Here is a 22,934-nt window from a genome sequence, read left to right on the forward strand (position 1 = left end):
AGTTATTTCAGTTTGTAAAGGAATAGATGATTCAGATGATTTGTATGTTGACTAAATTTCGATCAAAGTTAATTACAACCCTCTTACTTAATAGTTAATACAATTCAATTCACCTTGTCATTATATATATAGACACGCTAGACTAGAAATAAAACAATCACTACTGGAAATCAGCGATTTTCCGACCACTCAAACGTGGTCGGAAATCGCCAAAATGGGTTGAAAACTCCTGTTCCGACCGACTTTCCGACCACTTTTTAAATCCGCAAAAATGCTTGTCGGAACTTCCGACCACCCTAGGTAGTGGTCGGAAACACCGACCACTAAAATAGAGTGGTCAGAAAGTTTTGTCGCAGAGGGAATGGTGGCTGGTTGGCACTTCCGACCACCTGATGGTCGGAAAACGTACTGCGCGTATATACGAATTATATCTTCCGACCACCTTTTGTATATACACGTAGTACGTTTTATAAAAAATATATTTCACTGCTCAATTTATTTAATACATTTGAAAATTAATTTTATAAAAAATATATTTCACTGCTCAATTTATTTAATACATATTATATATCCTATAATACTAATTTTAAAGAAATAGTACTTTTATAACAATGTAATATTACCAAAAACTTACAATTTTAATTGCATGTTCACAATTCAAAAAGTAGTTGCTACTTTACATTTCAAAAAGTAGTAGCTACTTACAATTCCAAATATTTTTACATTAATATCACAAGTTTTACTTAGTCAAAATTATCTCACCCAACACCACAACTTTGATTCCTATCAATTGTAGGAGCAACAGATTGTAACAATTCCGGATTGCACCACATATGCCTCGGAACAACTCCATAATATTCTTATTTTGCTCTTTAATCTCCTCGTTGGCTTGCTCCAATTTTTTAATTCTTTACTCACATGATCCATATGACTTCTTTTGCCTCACCGTCTCGGAAAAGTAGTGTTGGATATCTGATCCAAAGCCACACACATAACCTCCTTTTTTGAGACCACATGTTGCCTCATACCAAATAGTTTCTTGGTCAAGTTCATGTTCAGTTTGCTGCCTTTGAGTTGCGATTTCCTATATTGATAGACAATTTTTTAAAACTCATATATTAACAAATGTTCATTAATAAAAAAGCAAGTGTCAATTTGAACAAATGAATCAGAAAATTTCACATCACTCAGATATAACAATGTAACAATTCACTCATATATTAACAATGTAACAAACTCAGATTTTACAGGCCCCATCTCAACACAAATACATTCAAAACCTACACTAGTTATATACTCTGTTGCATTATAATTATTAATCATCATTGGTTCATAATGACTAGAATTATGAATCAGTTTACTGGAGTAAACTGGTTCACTGGGATTTCTGGATGAAATCCCAGTGAACCACCCCTTTCACTGGAATGAGTGAAGGGTTCACTGGAATGGAATGAAATTCCAGTGAACCCTTAAGGGTTCATCCCAGTGAACTGGTGTTCACTGGGATTTCATCTAGGAATGGAATGAAATTCCAGTGAACCACCACTTCATTCCAGTGAGTTTCATTCCAAAAGACAGCAGCATAGACCCATAGATCCACATTTGGCATTTTAGATCAACCCCACATTCTACAATTTACTATCCAATAAATTTCATGAGCAACCCAAGCAAACCACAGTCAAGAATATGTAAAATTATTTGGAAATATATAACTACATCATAGTTTTATATTTAATGATAAGAGATTATAGGAATTGAGATTCTTACCATGATTTGTTGAGATTTTTTGCACACAAACTCACCCGTCTTTTTGCGTTTGTGTGTAGCTTGAAACAAAACAGCATGTGAGGGCTCTTCTCTGAGCTTTTCTTTCTATCTAACAACAACAATTCAATAAACTATGCATTAATGTTATTGTTAAAATTGGAACTGTATTTAAATATTATTAAATGACTTACTAATCTTCGCTTATGCTTAGTAATCGGGATTGAACCTCCTGTACGTTGTACGTCTTGACAGCCCCAGGGAAGTACCGAGTGATGCTTTCTATGATTTTTTTATGCCCACTGCAAGGTTCGAGGTAGGTGATCCTCCTTCCAAATCAGCTTCATTTGAAGTAGGTGATGCCGACATAGTACGTTCCGAATCACTATTATACAACTGTCGGGTTGTGTTGAAAGTTGGGACATCAAACTTTTCCTTTTTTGGAACATAACTTAGGCTGTTAAACCACACAAAAAATAGAATATAATAGATTAGTGAAGCAAGTAATCACCCAACTAAACATTTGAAATGATAAATAAATAAATAAATAAATAAAAACAGCTTTAAAAATTTTAAAACATTTTATGGTGTGTCCAAAGTTTATTAAAGGAAATGCTTTTCAAACATGGAAACACCCAATCTAGAGTGTTTGTATGCATCATAAATAAAGATCAAATGGACTTGCAAAGTTTTCTACAATCAGACACTAATGACTAAATAGAGGCAAATTAAGATTCTTTAAATGCCACTATCTCCACTCAGTACTCTTAAAGTGCCTCATAACTTGATATGAAACAATCAGATCCTGCAGGTAGCAAATGTAACAACTAAGATAGTATGAAGCCTAAAAATGAGCTGCTGTTGGAGGATAAATACGATTCCATGCTTCAATGTAAATAAATAAATAAACACCAAAGAAAATCCAAGAATAAATAAATAAACACCAATGAAGCACAGAGTAAAACAGATAAATAAAAATTAGAACCCTAAACCCTTTCCTAACTAGATAAACAAATCATTTCATAACTGTTAAGCTTTTTATATCACTTGAAATTATTCCCCCTTTTTCCCTCTTAACACATCAAAATTAGAACCCTAAACCCTTTCCTAACTAAAAATTTTAGTATTGCTAGAAAACACATTGCACTTGTTTGGTTAGGAAAACATTCCAGTAAAGTGAATAACAAAAATTGTAAAACATTTTCTGTGCAAAATGTTCATCTTACATGAAGTGAACTCATTGTAATACTGACCAAGAAAGCACTTATTTGCACTTTTACTTCTACTTCCAATTTTCATCACACTTTTAAACTTCACAACAAGTAATACAATAAATCAACTTCCCTATAAAAAACTGCAATTATTGTAAAGTAGCAAAGGGGAACATACACAATGGGGATAGGCTTAATCACACTGTAAAAGGAGTCTACTATTCCAGCTGATACTCCACGAACCTAAAAGCTCAAATTTAAAATTTTGATAATAAGTTATAACACAAATTTAAAATTTTCCTGAAGCTGCGTAATTCTAAGTTATAACACAAATTTATCAAAAAATTATTGAAAGTGGAAATTAGAACCTGCAAACTGACTGATCCACTGATTTTGAGCCGAATGCCCCGGTGAGATATGGAAGAATCCAGATTAAATACGACCCTGTGCTGGAGTTCATGTTAAAACCCTAACTTCCAGAAGCACACAAAAATGGAGGAAGGAGCATGAATAACTTACTTCAATGGTGAGTGAAGTAGTTGGGAGGAGGGAGGAGTAGTGGGGCGACACTGGTGAATGAAATTTGTGAATTTTGAAGGAGGGAGAAAATTTGGAGGTATACACTGGCAGTAAGCTAAGGCGTCATTTTTTGGGTGAAATTTTTTAGAATGGCGCTAAGTGAGAGAGGAGGGTGGAGGGTAGCGGCTATTATTATTATTATTATTATTATTATTATTATTGTTATTATTATTACTATTACTACTATTATTATTACTATTATTACTATTATTACTATTATTATATTATTATATAATGATATGTATGATATATGATATTACATATATATTCTCAAAGATCACGATCAATAAATGGTTAAATAGACGGAGGATTAAATCGTGTTAAAATTGCAAAGTTAAGGACTTAATTGGTTGAAATTAAAAGTCAATGACCAATTTGTGAATTTAGCTATAGTCGAGGGACCATTTTGAGTATTTACTCTTATATATTTATAAAAGATAACTATAAACCAACATGTTTTATGACAATTCTTTAAGTAAACTCATTTAGAATACTGAAGACAATAAGGACATGCTAGTTTCCCGGCTGTCTGCCATCCAGATAACATACCATACGCAGGCTAACAAAAATACGACTTCACATTGAAACCAAAAGGAGAAAATCCATCAGAACATAAGCCTAATCTCACGTTTCTAGGATCTGCTGCGAAATTAGGAAACCTTCTATCAAAGTGCTTCCATGTTTCACCATCTAAAGGATGACACATTATACTAGGTCCACGGTGATTTTCATAATGCCACCGCATATGTGGAGCAGAGCTATGGAATGCATACAAACGTTGCAATCTAGGGATGAGAGGAAGGTAATGCATTCTTTTTTTCGTGGTACATCTTTTGCACGAGTACATCCAGGTGGTCATGGTTTAAATCTTGGCTCACCACAAAACTTACAGTGCTTGTCATTGATTTCAGACTTATAGTATAGCATACAACTGTTTACACAACAATCAATCTTCTCATGTCCAAGACCAAACTTTGTAAGTAATTTTTTTCATCATAATACCTAGTAGATACTCGATTATCGGGACCCATCAAATGATTAATATATTGAGGTATCTTATTATTATTATTATTATTTAAGAAGATAACGGAAGTTATAACGTTAGGGGTATGTTTGTCCAAAATATTGTAAAGTACAACCTTTATAGCATCATGTAAAAAAAAAAAAAACTTAACGAAAAAAATAGACATAAATGAAAGGTATAATATTCATTCACACTTATTATGTTTTTAGATATATATATATATATATATATATATATATATGTATATATATATATGCATTACATAAATAAATAAATTTAAAATGTACTCACAAAAATATATACAAAAAGTTAAAACTAGCTAGATCTAAAAAAAAAAATGACATAAATAAAAATCTAAAAATATATACATATATCTTACCATGATTTCAACACTATAAAATTTCTTGCAAAAAACAAAACAAAAAAGTACAAAAAGGTTCAAACTAGCTAGATATAAAAAAAATGACATAAATGGAAGTCATATATATATATATATATATATATATATATACCTTGTTTGATTTTTACATTATTGTGAGTGGTTTAGCAAAAAAATATCCAGCAGAAATGAAGAAATTTGTAAAAAGATATTAAAAAATAAAAAACTGAGAGAAGTATGGAACTGGGAATATAAAAGAACTTCCGACCACCCACAAGTGGTCGGAAATAGTCAACTTTTTTAAATAATAAAGCAAAGCATTCCGACCATTTCCCAAAGTAGTCGGAAATTTCCGACCACAAAAGTAGTCGGTAAGTCTTCTGGACACGGTTAAAAAAAATCTTAATAATTTACTGACCACCATTGCATGTGGTCGGAAATTTCCGACCACATTTCAGAAATGGTCGGAAATGTCCGACCACTTTCCGACGAAACTTGCGCGTGACGAAAAAGAAAAAAAATTCACGTTTTGCGACCATATTTTGAGGTGGTCGGAAATGTGGTCGGAAAAACGCAAATTTCCAGCAGTGAATAAAGAAATAATCAATTATGAGTTATAAACACATTACTATGATTTTCGTGTTGGCCATTGCTTTTCCTTTATTAGTGTCTTCACGTAATAATACACTTCCAATTCCAGAAAGTATTATGAAAGATATTCGCAACGATGCTGAACAAAAAATTCAACAATGTATTATTCAAAGGAGACATGACCTCAAAGAGTCTGATTTTTACTACATTCATGTAGGTTCTATTGAACCAGCCTGCAGAGTAAACTATTTGAATTGTGAAATATTTAAAAAAGATTGTGAAAAAAAATAATTAGAATCTCACCCTTTTTTTTTAGGTATGTTGTTATTTATTAGCACTGAAAATAATTCAAAAATTTTAGTAAATTAAAAGCATTACTAAACACAAGTATTTAGCTGAAAATATTAGTCTGATCTCTATTAACATGTTTGTCTTTGAGTGTTTCACAAACTTTTTAAATATACAATTTGTTAATAATCAAGTGTTGATTACTACTTAAAAACCGATAATATATGTAAGTAAAAGTATTATTAATATATTAAATACTTTGTATTTCATATTAGGTTTGTTGCCTAAGTTTGATACGGAGTATTATTTAATGAGTAAATACCCAAAATGGTCCTGCGACTATAGTTACATTCACAAATTGGTTCTTGACTTTCAATTTCAACCAATTAAGTCCTTAACTTTGTAATTTTAACACAATTTGGCCCTCTGTCTATTTGACCATTTGTTGACTGTGATTTTTGAGGATATATATGTAATTTCATGGTCCATCGTCAATTTTTTAAGGTTCTAGTTGCATTTTCAGACCGCACTGTTACATTTGAATTCATTGCCGAAAGCAATCTACCAAATCCGATCGCCATTCTTCGTCCTCCCTTTGGATTCAATGTAGTTGAGTTCGTACCAGAGCGAAGAAGACGACGTGTTTCCGAACCAGTGCAACGTCATCCTGGAGGCCTCCACGTGCTCTGACGAGAGCTGAAGGTTCTTCTGGAGATCGTCGATCACGGTCAACAAACAGTCAAATAGATGGAGGATCAAATCGTGTCAAAATTACAAAGTTAAGGACTTAATTGGTTGAAACTGAAAGTCGAAGACCAATTTGTGAATTTAGCTATAGTCGAGGGACCATTTTGGGTATTTACTCTTATTTAATTAGTGAACTGTTTCAATATGTTAATGATAAAATCTGCAAATTAAATATAATCAACCTGGATAATATATATGAATATATGATACCACTCAAGCCTGGATCCTCCACGAACTATATACGTCCTCTTATTCAAATTTTTAGCTTTACAAGTCACAAATGGTTTATTTATTTATTTGTTTCATTTGACAATATACGTTCTTGAATGAGTTTTGTTTATTAGTTTTATTTTAGTAACTAAAGTATTATTTTAATTCTATTGTAATTTCATTTGACAACCAAAATCCACATAGCATTATGAACCATGGCCCATTGTATAACAACCCACACAAAGATATATTGGCCGAATCTAACCCAAACAATCAAGTTCAAGAAGCGATGTCCAACGGATCGTTATGCCGTGGAACCGTGTCCGCCTCGTAAGATGGACACGGTTCTATGTTCATAATTACTGAACTTTATGTTCATAATTTTTTAACTTAATATTCACAATTATTGAACTTTATATTCACAATTATAGAACTCTATGTTCATAATTACTGAAGTCTATGTTCATAATTTTTGAACTTTATATTCACAATTATTGAAAATCTATATTTACAATTACAGAACACTATGTTCATAATTTTTTAACTTTATATTCACAATTATGAACAAATTTGTAACCGCATAAGATAATTTGCCATGTCCAACAGGATAAGCACAAGGCAAAGGCGAGGATTAAGAGACTAACCTTAATTAGGGCTGACCTAACTAGCTAGGGCCATTATATTGTGAGTGCTCGATTTGATCCTCTTGGAAGGTGTCCGAATCGTGTGGCCTAAGGCATGCTAGGAACCTCTTGTATAAATAGGGGAAGCCTTGTCTCTTTAAAGACATGTTTTTTCTCTTACAAAGACCAAATTATTATATTGAACAAGCATTTAATATCGAATTAAAAGTTTTATTGTCTTGTGTCAAACATTGTCTTGTCTTCAATTCATTCTTTATTTTTAAATTAAATAAGAACAAACCCCATTTAAATTTATTCCATCACTTAGTATTTATTTTAATACTAGTTTTTTTTTTTTTTTTTTTTTTTTTTTTTTTTTTTTTTTTTTTTTTTACGCGTATTGCGCGAATGGGATAATGCCCAATAATTAGTTTAAATGAGTATTTCAAAATATATCAATGCATTATTATATAGGAGATGTTCTTGCATAGGTAAGTGAATATTGAATTTGTTTAAAGTATATAAATGCAAGATAATATATATGACAGAATGATTATAATTGTCACTATAATAAATGTTTGCAACTTTATAATAACGCTAGTCTAAATACGTAGTCTAAAAGTGATAGTCTAGATAAATACTATTTTTTGTTTAAATTTTTCTCTGTCTTCTTAATTCTCTTTTGGGCAACATTATAATTGTCTTTGTCTTCAGTACATGTCATGTCCTCTCTTTTTTTTTTCTTTCTTTTTTTAATTTTTTTTTATTTGTAGTATGTCATGTGCAATTGGGTTACTGGTGGTAGCATAGAGGCCATCATCATGCAATGAGATTATGGTGTTGGAAGTTTTAGATTTTCATTGTTGTGTATATGACTGAGATCTTAGTTGTATTTGATATTTGGTTGTGGTAGTTTTTCCCTACATGTTTCATATATCGTGAGATGTGTGTTATAGACTATCATGTGAAAGTATTGAACAAAATATTAATATTTATTATATTTCTATAAAATACTTATAAATATATAACATGTTTTGTATTATAACTTTGATATTTAATTACAAGATAATGTAAAAAGAAGACAATGTGCAATGTAGTGAATATAATTAATTAATGAATTTGAATTGAAGGTAATGAATCTTTGAATTGTAGAAAATAAATATTTTTTGGAAGGTTGTAGAAAATAAATAAATATAATATAACTAATGAAATTATATTTTTTTAAATTTTTTTTATAATGAATATTTTTTTTTTGAATAATGACATTATAGACATCTAATTCTAAATTAATTAAATGCATATGCATTATTTTTTGTTGTAGCTACTAATTTATTTAATTTAATAATAGTAATAAAGTGGCTACATACTTTTCATCAACAACATTAAAGTCATTGATTTTTTTATTTACATTCGTTGTTGAGACAAATTGTTTTGGAAGTTTGTCATTGAAAATTGCTGTCAATAGATGAAGATAATAAATAATTCAAAATATGTTGTTACAATAAATATTTTTATAATGATATAATAAAAATTAACTTACAAATTTTTTAGAAGCTTTCATACATTGATAAAATTCAAAGAATGATGTGTAAACTTGTTCAATTATTGAGCCAGTGGGATGTAACATTGTCAATTCTTGATCCTCACTTTTGACGGTCAACAAACGGTCAAATTAACAGAGGACTAAATTGGATAAAAATTGCATAGTTGAGGATTTAATTGGGTAAAAATAATAGTCGATGACCAAATTGGTAATTACGGTATAGTTGGGGGGACCATTTTGATTATTAACTCTCTCTCTCTCTCTCTCTCTCTATATATATATATATATATATATATATATATATATATATATATATATATATATATATATATATAAAAATGATCGTGAATCTTGAATACAAGAGATTCCTAAATGGTTTCTACTTAATTTTTAATTCAATTAATTATCTTTAATTTAGGCATGAACCACACACAATAAAAGATAACAAGATAGAAAATTAAGTAAAGAAATAAGAGCCCTCTAATGTGGCAAATTATTGTGTGGAGCATGGTCCACACAATGTTATGTGGACAATAACAAAAAGTACATTTTTAATATACTAAATCTACATTATTTTTGTACTGAATGTACATTATACAATATAATGTACACTCAGAACAAAAATAATGCACATCCCCTGAATACAATGTACATTATTTTCGTATTGAATGTACATTATTTTACAGTAGACAAAATATGGTCCACACAAAATCATGGTCCACACAATAATGATTGCTCCAATGTAGTACAATTTTACAATATGGTTGTATTAAATATATAATATAAAATAAATTAGATGTAATAAAAATTTAGTTATGGACCAATTAATCAAATCAGTTAAAGTATAATTAATTTGGTTGATTAGGTAACAATTTCTCAAAATTGATTCAAAATGTATTTCTCTCACGAGAAATAACATCTATCCATATACTTTTCATCATTATATTATCTACCTTTTATACATTAATCAGCTAGTATATATACAGTGCAACTATACACAAGATTTGGATACAAAAACACAACAATAAATTTCTATGTATAATTTGAACAATTTCAAAATTTGTTTTAAAACTTCGAACTTTTGCTTGCTTGTCTATGTGGGTTTTTAGCCAATTTTTATATCGTGGACCATCATTACAAGATGGATTATAGACATACAAATTTAGTTTTAATATACTTATAATTCACTTTTAGTGTTAGCTCGTTTTTAGTATATTATTAAAAAATTAGCATATAACAAATTAAAAATGAATTGTTAGCATACTACAAATAAACATTTATGATAGGAATATTTTTGTAAGTTTTGATGAGCCAAATGTACTTTAGATTCCCTGTGTTTTTAGGTCTTTTAGTACAAGCATCATAAATCAGAATATCGAGTCAAAAGGAATCTACCATAGGAAGAACAAAATTAATTTGAGAAATTAATTTTGGTCCTACGAGTATTCATTCGAGAAAGAAGCATAAAGGAATGGCGTTGCAAAGAATGATTGAATGAGCCTAATGGTGAAATGGTAGAAGTCCTTACTCAAAATGATCACACCCGAGATCAATTCCCCCCAAGGACTTATTTTTTACAAGTCAAATTTTCGGACAAGTACAATGCTACCAAAAGAGCACGATGTGTGCTAAGGAGCACAATGTGTGCTGACAAGCACAATGTATCAAAAGGAGCACAATGTATCTACAGGAGCACAATGTGAACAAGCACGATGTGTCAGCACAATTCCCCCCAAGGACTTATTTTTTACAAGTCAAATTTTCGGACAAGTACAATGCTACCAAAAGAGCACGATGTGTGCTAAGGAGCACAATGTGTGCTGACAAGCACAATGTATCAAAAGGAGCACAATGTGAACAAGCACGATGTGTCCAAAAGAGCACAATGTGACCAAATCAGAAAAGCACAATGTTCAAGTCAAGGAGCACGATGTTCAAGTCAAAGGAGCACAATGTGGCAAAGAAGCAAGATGATCAGAAATTGGATTAATTCGAAGGAATTTATTCCAAGTCTACCCACATGCCACAAGAATCCAAAATTGCCTGAAAGACATTTGATCAGAACGGAAAAATATTTATGAAGACATGAATATAAAAACTTATACTAGAAATAAATTCTATCAGATGAATTTAATTCAAAGATACGTTGGATACTCAATATGACAAGAAAAATAATATTTTAACAACTAGAAAATCAAGTTGTGGTAAAATATTATTTGTCAGGCAAGTTGACAATCAAATCAAAATTAAAGACCTACTATTGTCAACAATATCAGGTTATGAAGATTCAAATTTCAAAAATCAAATTATCCCACTCCAACGGATATATTTGATTACCTATAAAAAGCCATGAAGACTTGAAGACAAAGAAGTGCAACGTGTGGAGCAGAGGTGAACAAGATAGAAGTGCAATACACACGAAAATTCAAAAAATGCAAGTGCTCAAATATTCTTAGAGACTTAGTCTGAATAGTCTCAAATCTAGTTGGAGAGAGATACAATTACCTTTGTATTTGTAATTGTGGAAAGAGTATAGCTGTGTGCAAAATACTGTAGTGAGTGTAGCTGTGTGCAAAACACTCGTAGTTGCTAAGTGTAGCTGTGTGCAAGACACTTAGTTGGCGTTGAGTATAGCTGTGTGCGAAATACGCTCGGAGTTGAGTGTAGCTGTGTGCGAGACATTCGGAGTTGGGTGTAGCTGTGTGCAAAACATCCGGAAGAAGTGCTTGTGTAGCGCTTATTCACTATTGTAACTGTGTGTGGAAAGATAGTGAATTTCTCCTAGACGCGAAAGGAGAAAAGTGGACTAGGAAGATTAAACCACTTCCGAACCACTATAAATTGCCTCTCTCATTTACATACCGCACTTACATAATTTGCTCTATCTATTTATCTTATCCGACTAACCCGTTTACTATTCACAATCAATCTTAATCGTTCGGGTTTAGTGTGCTTTCACGTATGCATGTGACTCAAACTTCTCGAGCTTAAATAGTGATTTATTATAAGCAAGTTTGACGTGTTGCATGTAACATTCATCACACGGTCGACGTGATACGATATTTATTTACAATCTTGAATATTGTTATCATATATTGAGTGAACCATCTTCTTTATATATTCAAGATACCTCTGTTACTTTATTCTATCTTACATGCGTATTTAATTCATTATTTGGGCATAACTCTTTACATACTACCTATTCCGCTGTGCAGTTTAAATTAACTCTATTTACTTGTTACTTAGAGTTGAAATTACCAAAGAGTTATTTAATTGTGAAAAAGCTTCAAAGTCTATTCACCACCCTATCGGGACCAACATAGAACCCCTTAGTTTTTAGGTCTTTTAGTACAAGCATCATAAATCAGAATATCGAGTCAGAAGGAATCTACCATAGGAAGAACAAAATAAATTTGAGAAATTAATTTTGGTCCTACGAGTATTCATCCGAGAAAGAAGCATAAAAGAATGGCGTTGCAAAAAATGATTGGATGAGCCTAACGGCGAAATGGTAGAAGTTCTTACCCAAAACAATCACACCCGAGATCAATTCCCCCCAAGGACTTATTTTTTACTAGTCAAATTTTCGGACAAGCACAATGTCCAAAAGAGCACGATGTTCACCAAGGAGCACAATGCTACCGAAGGAGCTCAATGCTACCAAGGAGCACAATGCTATCAAAAGAGCACAATGAATTTAAAAGAGCACGATGTGCCAAGAAGCACGATGTGTGCTGACAAGCACAATGTGTGCTAAGGAGCACAATGTTCAAAAGGAGCACGATGTGTGCTAAGGAGCACAATGGTCAAAAGGAGCAAAATGTATCAAAAGGAGCACAATGCTGACAAGCACGATGTGTCCAAAGGAGCACAATGTGACCAAATCAGAAAAGCACGATGTTCAAGTCAAAGGAGCACGATGTTCAAGTCAAAGGAGCACAATGTGGCAAAGAATCAAGATGATCAGAAATTGGATAAATTCGAAGGAATTTATTTCCAAGTCTACCCACATGCCACAAGAATCCAAAATTTCCTGAAAGACATTTGATCAGAACGGAAAAATATTTATGAAGACATGAATATAAAAAGTTATCCTAGAAATAAATTCTATCAGATGAATTTATTTCAAAGATACGTTGGATATTCAATGTGACAAGAAAAATAATATTTTAAGAAACAACTAGAAAATCAAGTTGTGATAAAATATTATTTGTCAGGCAAGTTGACAATCAAATCAAAATTGAAGACCTACTATTGTCAACAATATCAGGCTATGAAGATTCAAAATTCAAATATCAAATTATCCCACTCCAACGGATATATTTGATTACCTATAAAAAGCCATGAAGACTTGAAGTATGAAGCAGAGAGGTGCACAAGATAGACACGAGATAGAAGTGCAATACACACGAAAAAGTGCAAGTGCTCAAATATTCTTAGAGACTTAGTCTGAATAGTCTCAAATCTAGTTGGAGAGAGATACAATTACCTTTGTATTTGTAATTGTAGAAAGAGTATAGCTGTGTGCGAAATACTCTAGTGAGTGTAGCTGTGTGCAAAACACTCGTAGTTGCTAAGTGTAGCTGTGTGCAGGACACTTAGTTGGCGTTGAGTATAGCTGTGTGCGAAATACTCGGAGTTGAGTGTAGCTGTGTGCGAGACACTCAGGGTTGGGTGTAGCTGTGTGCAAAACATCCGGAAGAAGGGCTTGTGTAGCGCTTATTCACTATTGTAACTGTGTGTGGAAAATAGTGAATTTCTCCTAGACGCGAAAGGAGAAAAGTGGACTAGGAAGATTACGCCACTTCCGAACCACTATAAATTGCCTCTCTCATTTACATACCGCACTTACATAATCTGCTCTATCTATCTATCTTATCCGACTAACCCGTTTACTATTCACAGTCAATCTTAATCGTTCGGGTTTAGTTTGTTTTCACGTATGCATGTGACTCAAACTTCATAAACTTAAACATTGAATTATTCTAAGCAAGTTTGACGTGTTGCATGTAACGTTCATCACACGGTCGACGTGATACGATATTTATTTACAATCTTGAATATTGTTATTATATATTGAGTGAACCATCTCCTTTATATATTCAAGATATCTTTGTCACTTACATATCATCTGTACCTATCTTACATGCGTATTTAATTCATTGATTGGGCATAACTCTTTAGATACTACCTATTCCGCTGTGCAGTTTAAACTAACTCTATTTACTTGTTACTTAGAGTTGAAATTACCAAAGAGTTATTTATTTTACTTCGAAAAAGCCTGAAAGTCTATTCACACCCCCCTCTAGACTTTCACCACCCCATCGGGACCAACAATTTATTAGTAGTCTCTTGCAATGTGGTTCATAGTACAATTTGGTGTTTTTTTTTTTTAATTATGTGGTATGTTTTATTTGTTAATCTGGTAAACTTGTACAGTAACTTAGATTGCAGTTTGCTATATGCAATGATTATGCTCATATGATGTATGTGCATTTTCAAGATAGAGTGTTTTTTTTTTTTTTATGTTTTTCTTTCAAAATAATATTGAGGGCATTTCTATAATTATTATGCTATATTTAAGAGTTAAGTTTGGTCTCCACCCTCTAATGAGAAGCAACTTAATTATCGGTATATATGTCATCTTACTTCACATGATTGTATGTATTGCACGCTTAAAAAATTTTAAATTTTGGATGTTGAAGCATGTGTGTGTTTATATATACTTTGAAAATTCGTTTACTCTTGTTTTTGGTATGAAATATATATATTTTGATTTATTAATCTATACATATTAATCTTGACTTATTAATAACTCAATTTTTTATTTATTTATGTGTAGAATGGTCAATCTTAAAAGACTGAGATCATTAACAAGTTCAACTGATAAGCATAATTCTCATATGGTGGGCGAGCCTAAAAACAATGAGGTTTCTAATCAACATTTCAATGGAATAGTTGAAACATCAAACATTGTACCTAGAGTAGAAGAACATGTTATTGGTTGATAGGTGATGGGATTTCTGCTCACTTAGAGAAGAACATTTAAGGCCCAAGAGAAGATTCTTCTTCAAGCAAAGATAGAAGCTTCAAAGAAGCGTGAAAAGAATTTAGAAGAAGTTGCAAATTTTAAAGAAATCGCAGAAGCAGCTTTAGAGAAACAAGCCGCTGAAATCAAGAAAATTTTTGCTCACTTAGCAAGCAGTTAAGGGCTTCGAAATATGCTAAGCAATGCATCTCCATCAACTACTTCAAGTGAAGAATAATCAAGACATTTTATTTTAAAAAGTTTTTATTTGATTCTGTTGTATTTCTTACAACGTATATTTGTTAGAGAATGAGGCCTTTTTGTTATATATATTTTAATTTGACGAGTAACGCTTGTTGAATGAATTATTTTATTCTAGATAATAATTAAATTAAAACATTAAATTATGAAAAGATTTTGAAATAAAAAATTTTTATATTATTATGTGCATTTGGATAGTATTATTGAAAAAAAAAAAATTGTGACCAAGTAATGGTCACTTATAGAAACATTAAGATTGACAAAACTGACACGATTTCAACTTATTTTAGTGACACAAATTTTGCCACTATTTTTTTTGTATTTTAGTGACAAATACGTGACCACTATTTTTAACGATATCAGTAACGAAGAAGATGGCTACAAGAAATTAATTATTTGCTACCACTTTTTAGGTCACAGATAATCATTTTTGTGTCAACAACAATTCTCACAAATAAGTACAACTATTATGACTAAATTGTTGTCACAATAAAATAATTAATTGCAACGATTTTAGTTGTCACTAGATCAATTTTTTGTAATAACATATTTGGTCACAAATTATACATTTATTGTGACAACTATCATTATCACTCAAATACTACTTTTAGTGTAAGTAAATATTGTCACAAAGGTATTGAGTAATTGTGACAACTTTTCAAAAGCCGTCACTACTACAATAGTGACGGAGGATATAGTGACGACAGGTGACGACTTCAAAAATTGATCACTAATTTCAATAGTGACCAAAATTGATAGTTTTGGTGACAATTTCTGTTGTCACTAAATGTGAAATGAGGTAAGTTTTTTTTTTTTTTTTTTCGAAAAGAAGATATGAGGTAAGTTTAATATTTCAAGACTCATGTCAAATAATCTCTTATTATAATAAAGCAACAACTTTCTACCAAAAAAAATTCCCGCTCAAAACAAACGACGTCACTTTGTATATAAGAGATTAAGGTCGAAACTAAATGCTGTTAACTAATGCTTAACGCGAGATCATTAATTATGCCGCCTACTTTTTTGTTAATACCAACAACAATAAAGCAATTTTAATAGAATTTAAATAGAATTCTATTAATTACAGACTTCTAAGGAGACTGTTTAGATTAAACACTACTTCGAAAATATACATCTCAAATCTAGAAAAAATCAATATAAATACAATTATAATAAAGAAACTCAATGATCTAATGTCTGATCCCCATGCGTTTGGAAACTGTAAGGTCGCCCGCACCATTCATAGTTCCAAGACACATCATAGATTTAGAATTGCAGTTCTCCATTCTATATAAACAGATCACTATGGAGACCTCCACTACCTACTCCACATTTGCTTCAGTTCGTATCACCTGTGAACCAGAGAAAAAGAAACAAATTATTTGCAAGATAACCATGCCAATGTATGTAGCTGTAAAGGATATTGGTCCTCTCGATAGGGAGAAAGCAATAAGAGTAAAGTGTGTGCGGTGTTACGAAATCTATGAAAAAGGCTCTACAGAGATTAAGAGTCGAGAAGTTTTGTTTTGTGATGCAGAGGTATGATCTTCACTATTTGATATTGTATTCTTCTGTTCACTCTAGATAGATATACCACATTTTATTTTCATGTCTCTAGCAATAATGTATTTCCTTATGGTAGGTTTTTGTTCTATTATTCAAAGCTTATGCTGATTTTTAATGCCTAGGCTCTACGCAATTATATGCTCTACATTAATACATGCACTATAAACAGATTTATAGTCTCTTTTACAGAGATTTATTGTTCACCAAAATCTAGAGTCTATACTGTTTTTTTATCTACACTGTTTTAGGTTATTCTTATGCTAAATCTAGAGTCTATATAGTTTTTTTTATCTACACTGTTTAAGGTTATGCTAATGTTGCAGGCCACTTTCATCCATTTGAACCTCCAAAGTAATGATGTCAAAAAATACAACAATGTTTTCCAAGAAGGGAAGCTGTATTCAGTCAAAAATTTTGTTGTTTTCACCCATTACTATATGTACAAAACTTGTGATCACAAATATATGATCAGGCTAAACTATAAGACTCAGGTAAAGGCCATAAAATCCAAAGGTTTCCCTACTAAGATGTTCCAGCTTAAAAGTTTTGACCCTTTGAAAGACCCTAATCAAGTGAATGACAAGGTGCTGTTTGGTAAGTAAGCTGTTTTTAATTTTGCTCATTTTGTCTACCGTGTAAGATGTTTCTACTTCAAAACTTTTTTGATTTCTGCTCATTTTGTATACTGTCTAAGCTGTTTTTATTTCAAAAATTTTTATTCTTCTATTTTGTGATGAAATAGATTTAATAGGCAGAGTTGTAGAGATCCATGCTCCTGTAGACAAAATAATAGGGGGTAGACCAACCAAACTCCTAGACTTCAAAATGGCTGATAATGAGTAAGTTTCATTTTAGAAAATATGTACCTATATTTCCAGAGATTATATTTTGTCTAACACACTTTGCTATAGGGGTAATTTCTTGTAGTGCACTGTGTGGGACAGTCATGTTGGTGCCATGCTACCATACTATGATTCAGGTCTTAAGGAACCATTAATTCTGGTTCTTCAGCTATGTCGGGCAAAGGTGGTCAATGGTAAGTTAATATACAGTATTATTCTTTTACATTATTTATATTTTTCATTGTTTATTGCCATCTAACATGCAAAATAAGGTGAAGTTAGAATAACTAGCTGCTATGATGCTACCCAACTCCATTTCAATGCATCTTTCCAAGAATTTGCTGATTTTAGGTCTCAGTAAGTGCCTGGATTTTTTTCCTAAATTATACATTTTATCAACTATTCTACTACACATTAATAAAAATTTGTGTTCACCTGTAGGTTAAATGCTGCAACCAGTCCTTTGCGCAATATCAGTACTGCGACAGTGCTGTCCCAATCCACATGCATTGATGATTTTACAAGTGGTGCCTTGACTGTAACTACAGTAACGGAGCTATGAAAATGACAAAGGTTAGTCCCTATTTGTATTCATGCAATCAATGTACTCTGTATAGATTTAATAACATAGGTTACATTACATAAGAAATAGTAACAAAGGAATCTATATACAATTGCAGAATGGTGAATTCTATGTACCTGCTGAAATTGTTGCAATTGAAGGTTCTTTTGGATGGATGTACATATCTTGCATGTCCCCGGGATGTAACAGGAAACTTTTTAATGATGGGACTGATCTTGAATGTACAAGTTGTGATAAGAAATACAAACAGTGAATGGCCAGGTATCGTGTAAGAGTGATTGTCCTAGATAAAGGTCTTGGAGACGCTCCTTTCCTATTATGGGATAGGGAGTGTTCTGAATTGGTTGGTATCCCGGCACACAGTTTGTGCACAAATTATAATAAGGTAAACAACTGTCGCTTAATTGACACATCCATATAGACTTTTTTTGAGTTTTTTTTTTTTTTTTTTTTTTATAATATTCTATTTTTTTTAAGTTATGTTTCTGACATCCCAAGAGAGTTGGAATCATTAGTCGGAATGAGAATGGTATTCAAGATATCATTAAAATTGGAGTTCAGGAAGGGATCTAATGCAGCATACACTATTATGAAAGTTCTAAGGGATGAAGCCTTAGTGTCAGCATACTGTTCTAAACTCATTGAAGACCAAGACAAGGACTTGATATCAAGAATGATAGATGAGGACGAGGAGGAAGAAGAGGAGTCTGATCATGTTTTGTTTTCTATTCTACTAAAGTCAAGTAACTAATCTCATTTCTTAACTTACGTTTGACATATTTTATTCTGATGAGCTTATTTTAATATACAGGAAGCTTCAAATGGAGGCAATGAGGTCAACAGCCCATTACCTATGCAACAATCTCAAAGCCTAGACCATGAAACTTTAGAGGCTGATGGTGTTAAGCGATCTCTTATGGACCAATTCTCCTCCTCTTGCAAGAAGGGCAAAACAGTTGCTGTTAAGCAAGAGAAGATTTAAGAGATCCTTTAAATGACAAACTATTACCACATTTTTGTGGTTGTTCCTATTTTCAAGACAAACATTTGGCTTGTTTAATTGCACCAGTGTGCCCTGAACAATTTACTTTTAATTTTAATCTATGTTTGGACTGTTTGCCCCTGTTATATTTACCTATACCTAGGATTTATCCTAAACACTTCTAAATATCTGTTTATTACCCTATACTGTTATATATATTAAACTGTATGCAGGACAAGTCACCAAGGAAGAAAACACAAGTCACCAAGGAAGAAAACCCAAGTCACCAAAGAAGAAAACACAAGTCACCAAGGAAGAAAACACAAGTCACTAAGGAAGAAAACACAAGTCACCAAGGAAGAAAACACAAGTCACCCAAACACTCATGTAATTTAATTAGGGTTTTATGTAGTGTAATTAGGACTCTATGTAATGTAATTAGGACTGTATGTAATTACAATGCTAAAACTGCAGATTTATCTTTGAATACAGTTGTGTTTTTTTCCCTACTGACATTGACAATCAGTTATAACAAAGAGCCCTGCAAGCACTGTTAGTATATCAAGCAGTTATTTAGGCATCAAATAAGTATAAACAAATAGTCCTAATTTTTTGGAGTATTCTGCATCTTTCAATAAAGATTGTTGTTAAAACACCAAGGTTACAATTCCAACATAAAACACAATTAGTAATAAAGGAATTTGGTTTATTTTAAAACACTTAAAAAATGTGGTAAAACACTTAGGACATTTTGTTAACACAGTAATGTTAGAATAATTATTATTATTATTATTCTATGGTTCAGTATGTTTTATTGTGGTTCATAATTAAATATCTATTTATGATTTAATAATGAGATAATTCTCTGATTGGTCAGTTAAGAAGATAAGATTGCAGTTTCAACTGCATATCATCAGGTTTACGTTGATGGAACGTATTATTATTTATATTTCATTCTGAGACTCTGGTCCTCTCCCCAACCTCTGTAAAAAAACAAAAAAAAAACTCTCTCCATCAGAGAATTAGATTAAGTGAATGTTAAAGGTCTGGAGGGAGAAACCAAGTTTCTAACTCAAGCAACTACGGGAAAACAATGGAGCCAGGTATGTTCCCAGAATGCTATTTAAATACAGTATGTGAAAGGCATGTGTTCTGAAGATCTTATGTTTTAGGATTAACTTACATGTGGTATCAAAGCTCCAGTAGAAGCCATTGGAACTTATCGTTTAATTTTAGATACTGGAAATCATTTGGATTTGTTTGAAACTCTTTATGTTCCTTCAGTTTCTAGGAATTTAATTTCTTTGTCAAAACTGGACTCTTATGGTTTTTCCACTAAATTTGGAAATGGTTGTTTCTTCAAGCAAATTTATTTCATTGGTTCTGGTATTCTTTCTGATGGTTTGTACAAACTAAAGCTTGACAATCTTTTTGTTGAAACTCTTTTAACCTTGCATCATTGTATTGGAACTAAACGATGTTTAGTGGATGAAAGATCAGCTTACTTGTGGCATAAAAGTTTGGGTCACATATCTAAGGAAAGGATTCAAAGACTTGTAAAGAATGAAATCCTTCCCGAATTAGATTTTATTGATCTAGGTATTTGTGTGGACTGTATTAAAGGAAAACATTCAAACCACACAAATAAGAATGCAGCCACAAGAAGCACATAGCTCCTTGAAATTATACACACTGATATATGTGGACCTTTTGATGTCCCAACCTTCAGAAAAGAAAAATATTTCATCACATTTATTGATGATTTTTCACATTATGGTTATGTCTATTTGTTGCATGAAAAGTCTCAATCAATAAATGCCTTAGAGGTATTTGTGGATGAGGTTGAAAGACAATTGGACAAAAAGGTGAAAATTATAAGATACGATAGGGGTGGTGAATATTATGGAAGGTATACTGAAAATGGACAATGCCCAGGTCCATTTGCTAAGTTTCTTGAAAAACGTGGCATTTGTGCTCAATACACAATGCCCGGTACGCCACAACAAAATAGCGTTGCAGAAAGGCGTAATCGTACATTGATGGAAATGGTTAGGAGTATGATGAGTTATTCTTCTTTACCCTTATCATTGTGGACATATGCTTTAAAAACCGCTGCCTATTTATTAAACAGGGTTCCTAGTAAGGCAGTTTCAAAAACACCATTTGAACCGTGGACAGGAAGGAAACCTGGTTTAAGGCACCTTCATGTTTGGGGATGCCCAGTGGAGATACGCATTTATAATCCACATGAAAAGAAACTGGACTCAAGAACAACTAGTGGGTTTTTCATTGGTTATCCAGATAAATCTAAAGGGTATAGATTTTACTGTCCTAGCCATACTACTAGAATTGTTGAGACTGGAAATGCCAAGTTCATTGAGAATGATAACATAAGTGGGAGCGTTGAACCACGAAAAGTGGAACTTAAAGAAGTTACGGTGCAAAATTCTCCGATATCTTCTTCTCAATTTGTTATTCGTGTGTGTCAAATTACTCTACCTGGAGTTACTCAAATTGCTCAGCCTGCAACGGTTGAACAATTTAATCACATGCCTGAACAACAAATTAATGATAAAGAGATTAATGATCAATCACTCCATGTTGAAGTTAACAATGAACCCACAAATGATATTCCTACAGAAGTAGCATTAAGAAGATCTCAAAGACAAAGGAGATCAGCTATATCTGATGATTATATGGTTTATCTTCAAGAATCAGATTTTGATATTGGAATTGATGAAGATCTAGTTTCATTTTCACATGCTATAAATAGTCCTAATTCTTCTAAATGGGTCGAAGCCATGAAAGATGAGTTAAAATCAATGGAACATAATGAAGTATGGGATCTTGTTGAATTGCCTAAAGGTTGTAAGCCAGTTGGCTGTAAATGGGTTTTTAAGACCAAACACGACTCAAATGGCAATATTTAACGATACAAGTCCAGACGTGTTGCCAAAGGTTTTACTCAAAAGGATGGTATTGATTTCAATGAAACATTTTCACATGTTTCAAAGAAAGATTCATTTAGAATAATTATGGCACTATTAGCTCATTATGACTTAGAGCTACAACATATGGATATGAAAACTGCCTTTCAGTATGGAAATTTAGAGGAAGAAATTTACATGAAGCATCCTGAGGGTTTTTCAATTAAAGGAAAGGAACACATGGTGTGTAAACTTAACAGATCGATATATGGCCTTAGGCAAGCTTCCCGACAATGGTATCTTAAGTTTAATGATACTGTAACGACCTTTGGATTTAAGGAAAACACCGTTGATCAGTGTATATATCTGAAGGTCAGTGGGAGCAAGTTTATATTTTTGATTCTGTATGTCGATGACATTTTGCTTGCTACTAATGATCTTGGTTTAATGCATGAGACCAAGCAATTTCTTTCTAAGCACTTTGAAATGAAAGATATGGGTGAGGCATCCTTTGTGATTGGAATTGAAATATTTCGTAATAGATTACAAGGAGTGTTAGGATTGTCTCAGAGAACATATATTAACAAAGTCTTAGAAAGATTTAGAATGGAAAAATGCTCTGCATCAATTGCTCCAATTCAGAAGGGAGATAAGTTCAGCCTTATGCAATGCCCTAAGAATGAATTGGAGCGTAAAGAAATGGAAAATATTCCTTATGCATCTGTCGTTGGGAGTTTGATGTATGCTCAAACATGTACCCGACCAGACATTAGCTTTGCTGTTGGG

At 32.2% G+C, this 22,934-nt stretch overlaps 1 protein-coding gene and 1 long non-coding RNA gene across 2 annotated transcripts; both read right to left on the reverse strand.

Annotated features, from left to right (window-relative positions):
• Window positions 1-669: 669 nt before the first annotated feature.
• On the reverse strand, window positions 670-15,853 carry LOC109191990. Its single transcript, XR_002056026.1, has 3 exons — window positions 15,843-15,853; window positions 5,932-5,943; window positions 670-742 (listed from the first exon to the last, which is right to left on the reverse strand). It is a non-coding gene; the product is annotated as an uncharacterized LOC109191990 (long non-coding RNA).
• On the reverse strand, window positions 930-3,643 carry LOC109191989. Its single transcript, XM_019342620.1, has 3 exons — window positions 3,344-3,643; window positions 1,768-1,872; window positions 930-1,084 (listed from the first exon to the last, which is right to left on the reverse strand). The coding sequence occupies exons 1-3, from the start codon at window positions 3,433-3,435 to the stop codon at window positions 943-945; spliced, it is 339 nt and encodes a 112-aa protein (XP_019198165.1). The 5' UTR covers window positions 3,436-3,643; the 3' UTR covers window positions 930-942.
• Window positions 15,854-22,934: the final 7,081 nt, after the last annotated feature.

Source organism: Ipomoea nil, unplaced genomic scaffold (genome assembly GCF_001879475.1).
Source record: "Ipomoea nil cultivar Tokyo-kokei standard unplaced genomic scaffold, Asagao_1.1 scaffold1735, whole genome shotgun sequence".
Taxonomy (NCBI): domain Eukaryota; kingdom Viridiplantae; phylum Streptophyta; class Magnoliopsida; order Solanales; family Convolvulaceae; genus Ipomoea; species Ipomoea nil.

Bases quoted from the DNA above. Each gene is read 5' to 3' on its own strand.
- LOC109191989 (XM_019342620.1), bottom strand. From the start codon at position 3,435: ATGAACTCCAGCACAGGGTCGTATTTAATCTGGATTCTTCCATATCTC. The intron at 1,873-3,343 runs GTTCTAATTTCC...GTTGTTAGATAG, and splicing joins GTGGATCAGTCAGTTTGCAG to AAAGAAAAGCTCAGAGAAGA. The intron at 1,085-1,767 runs GTAAGAATCTCA...CTATCAATATAG, and splicing joins AAAAATCTCAACAAATCATG to GAAATCGCAACTCAAAGGCA.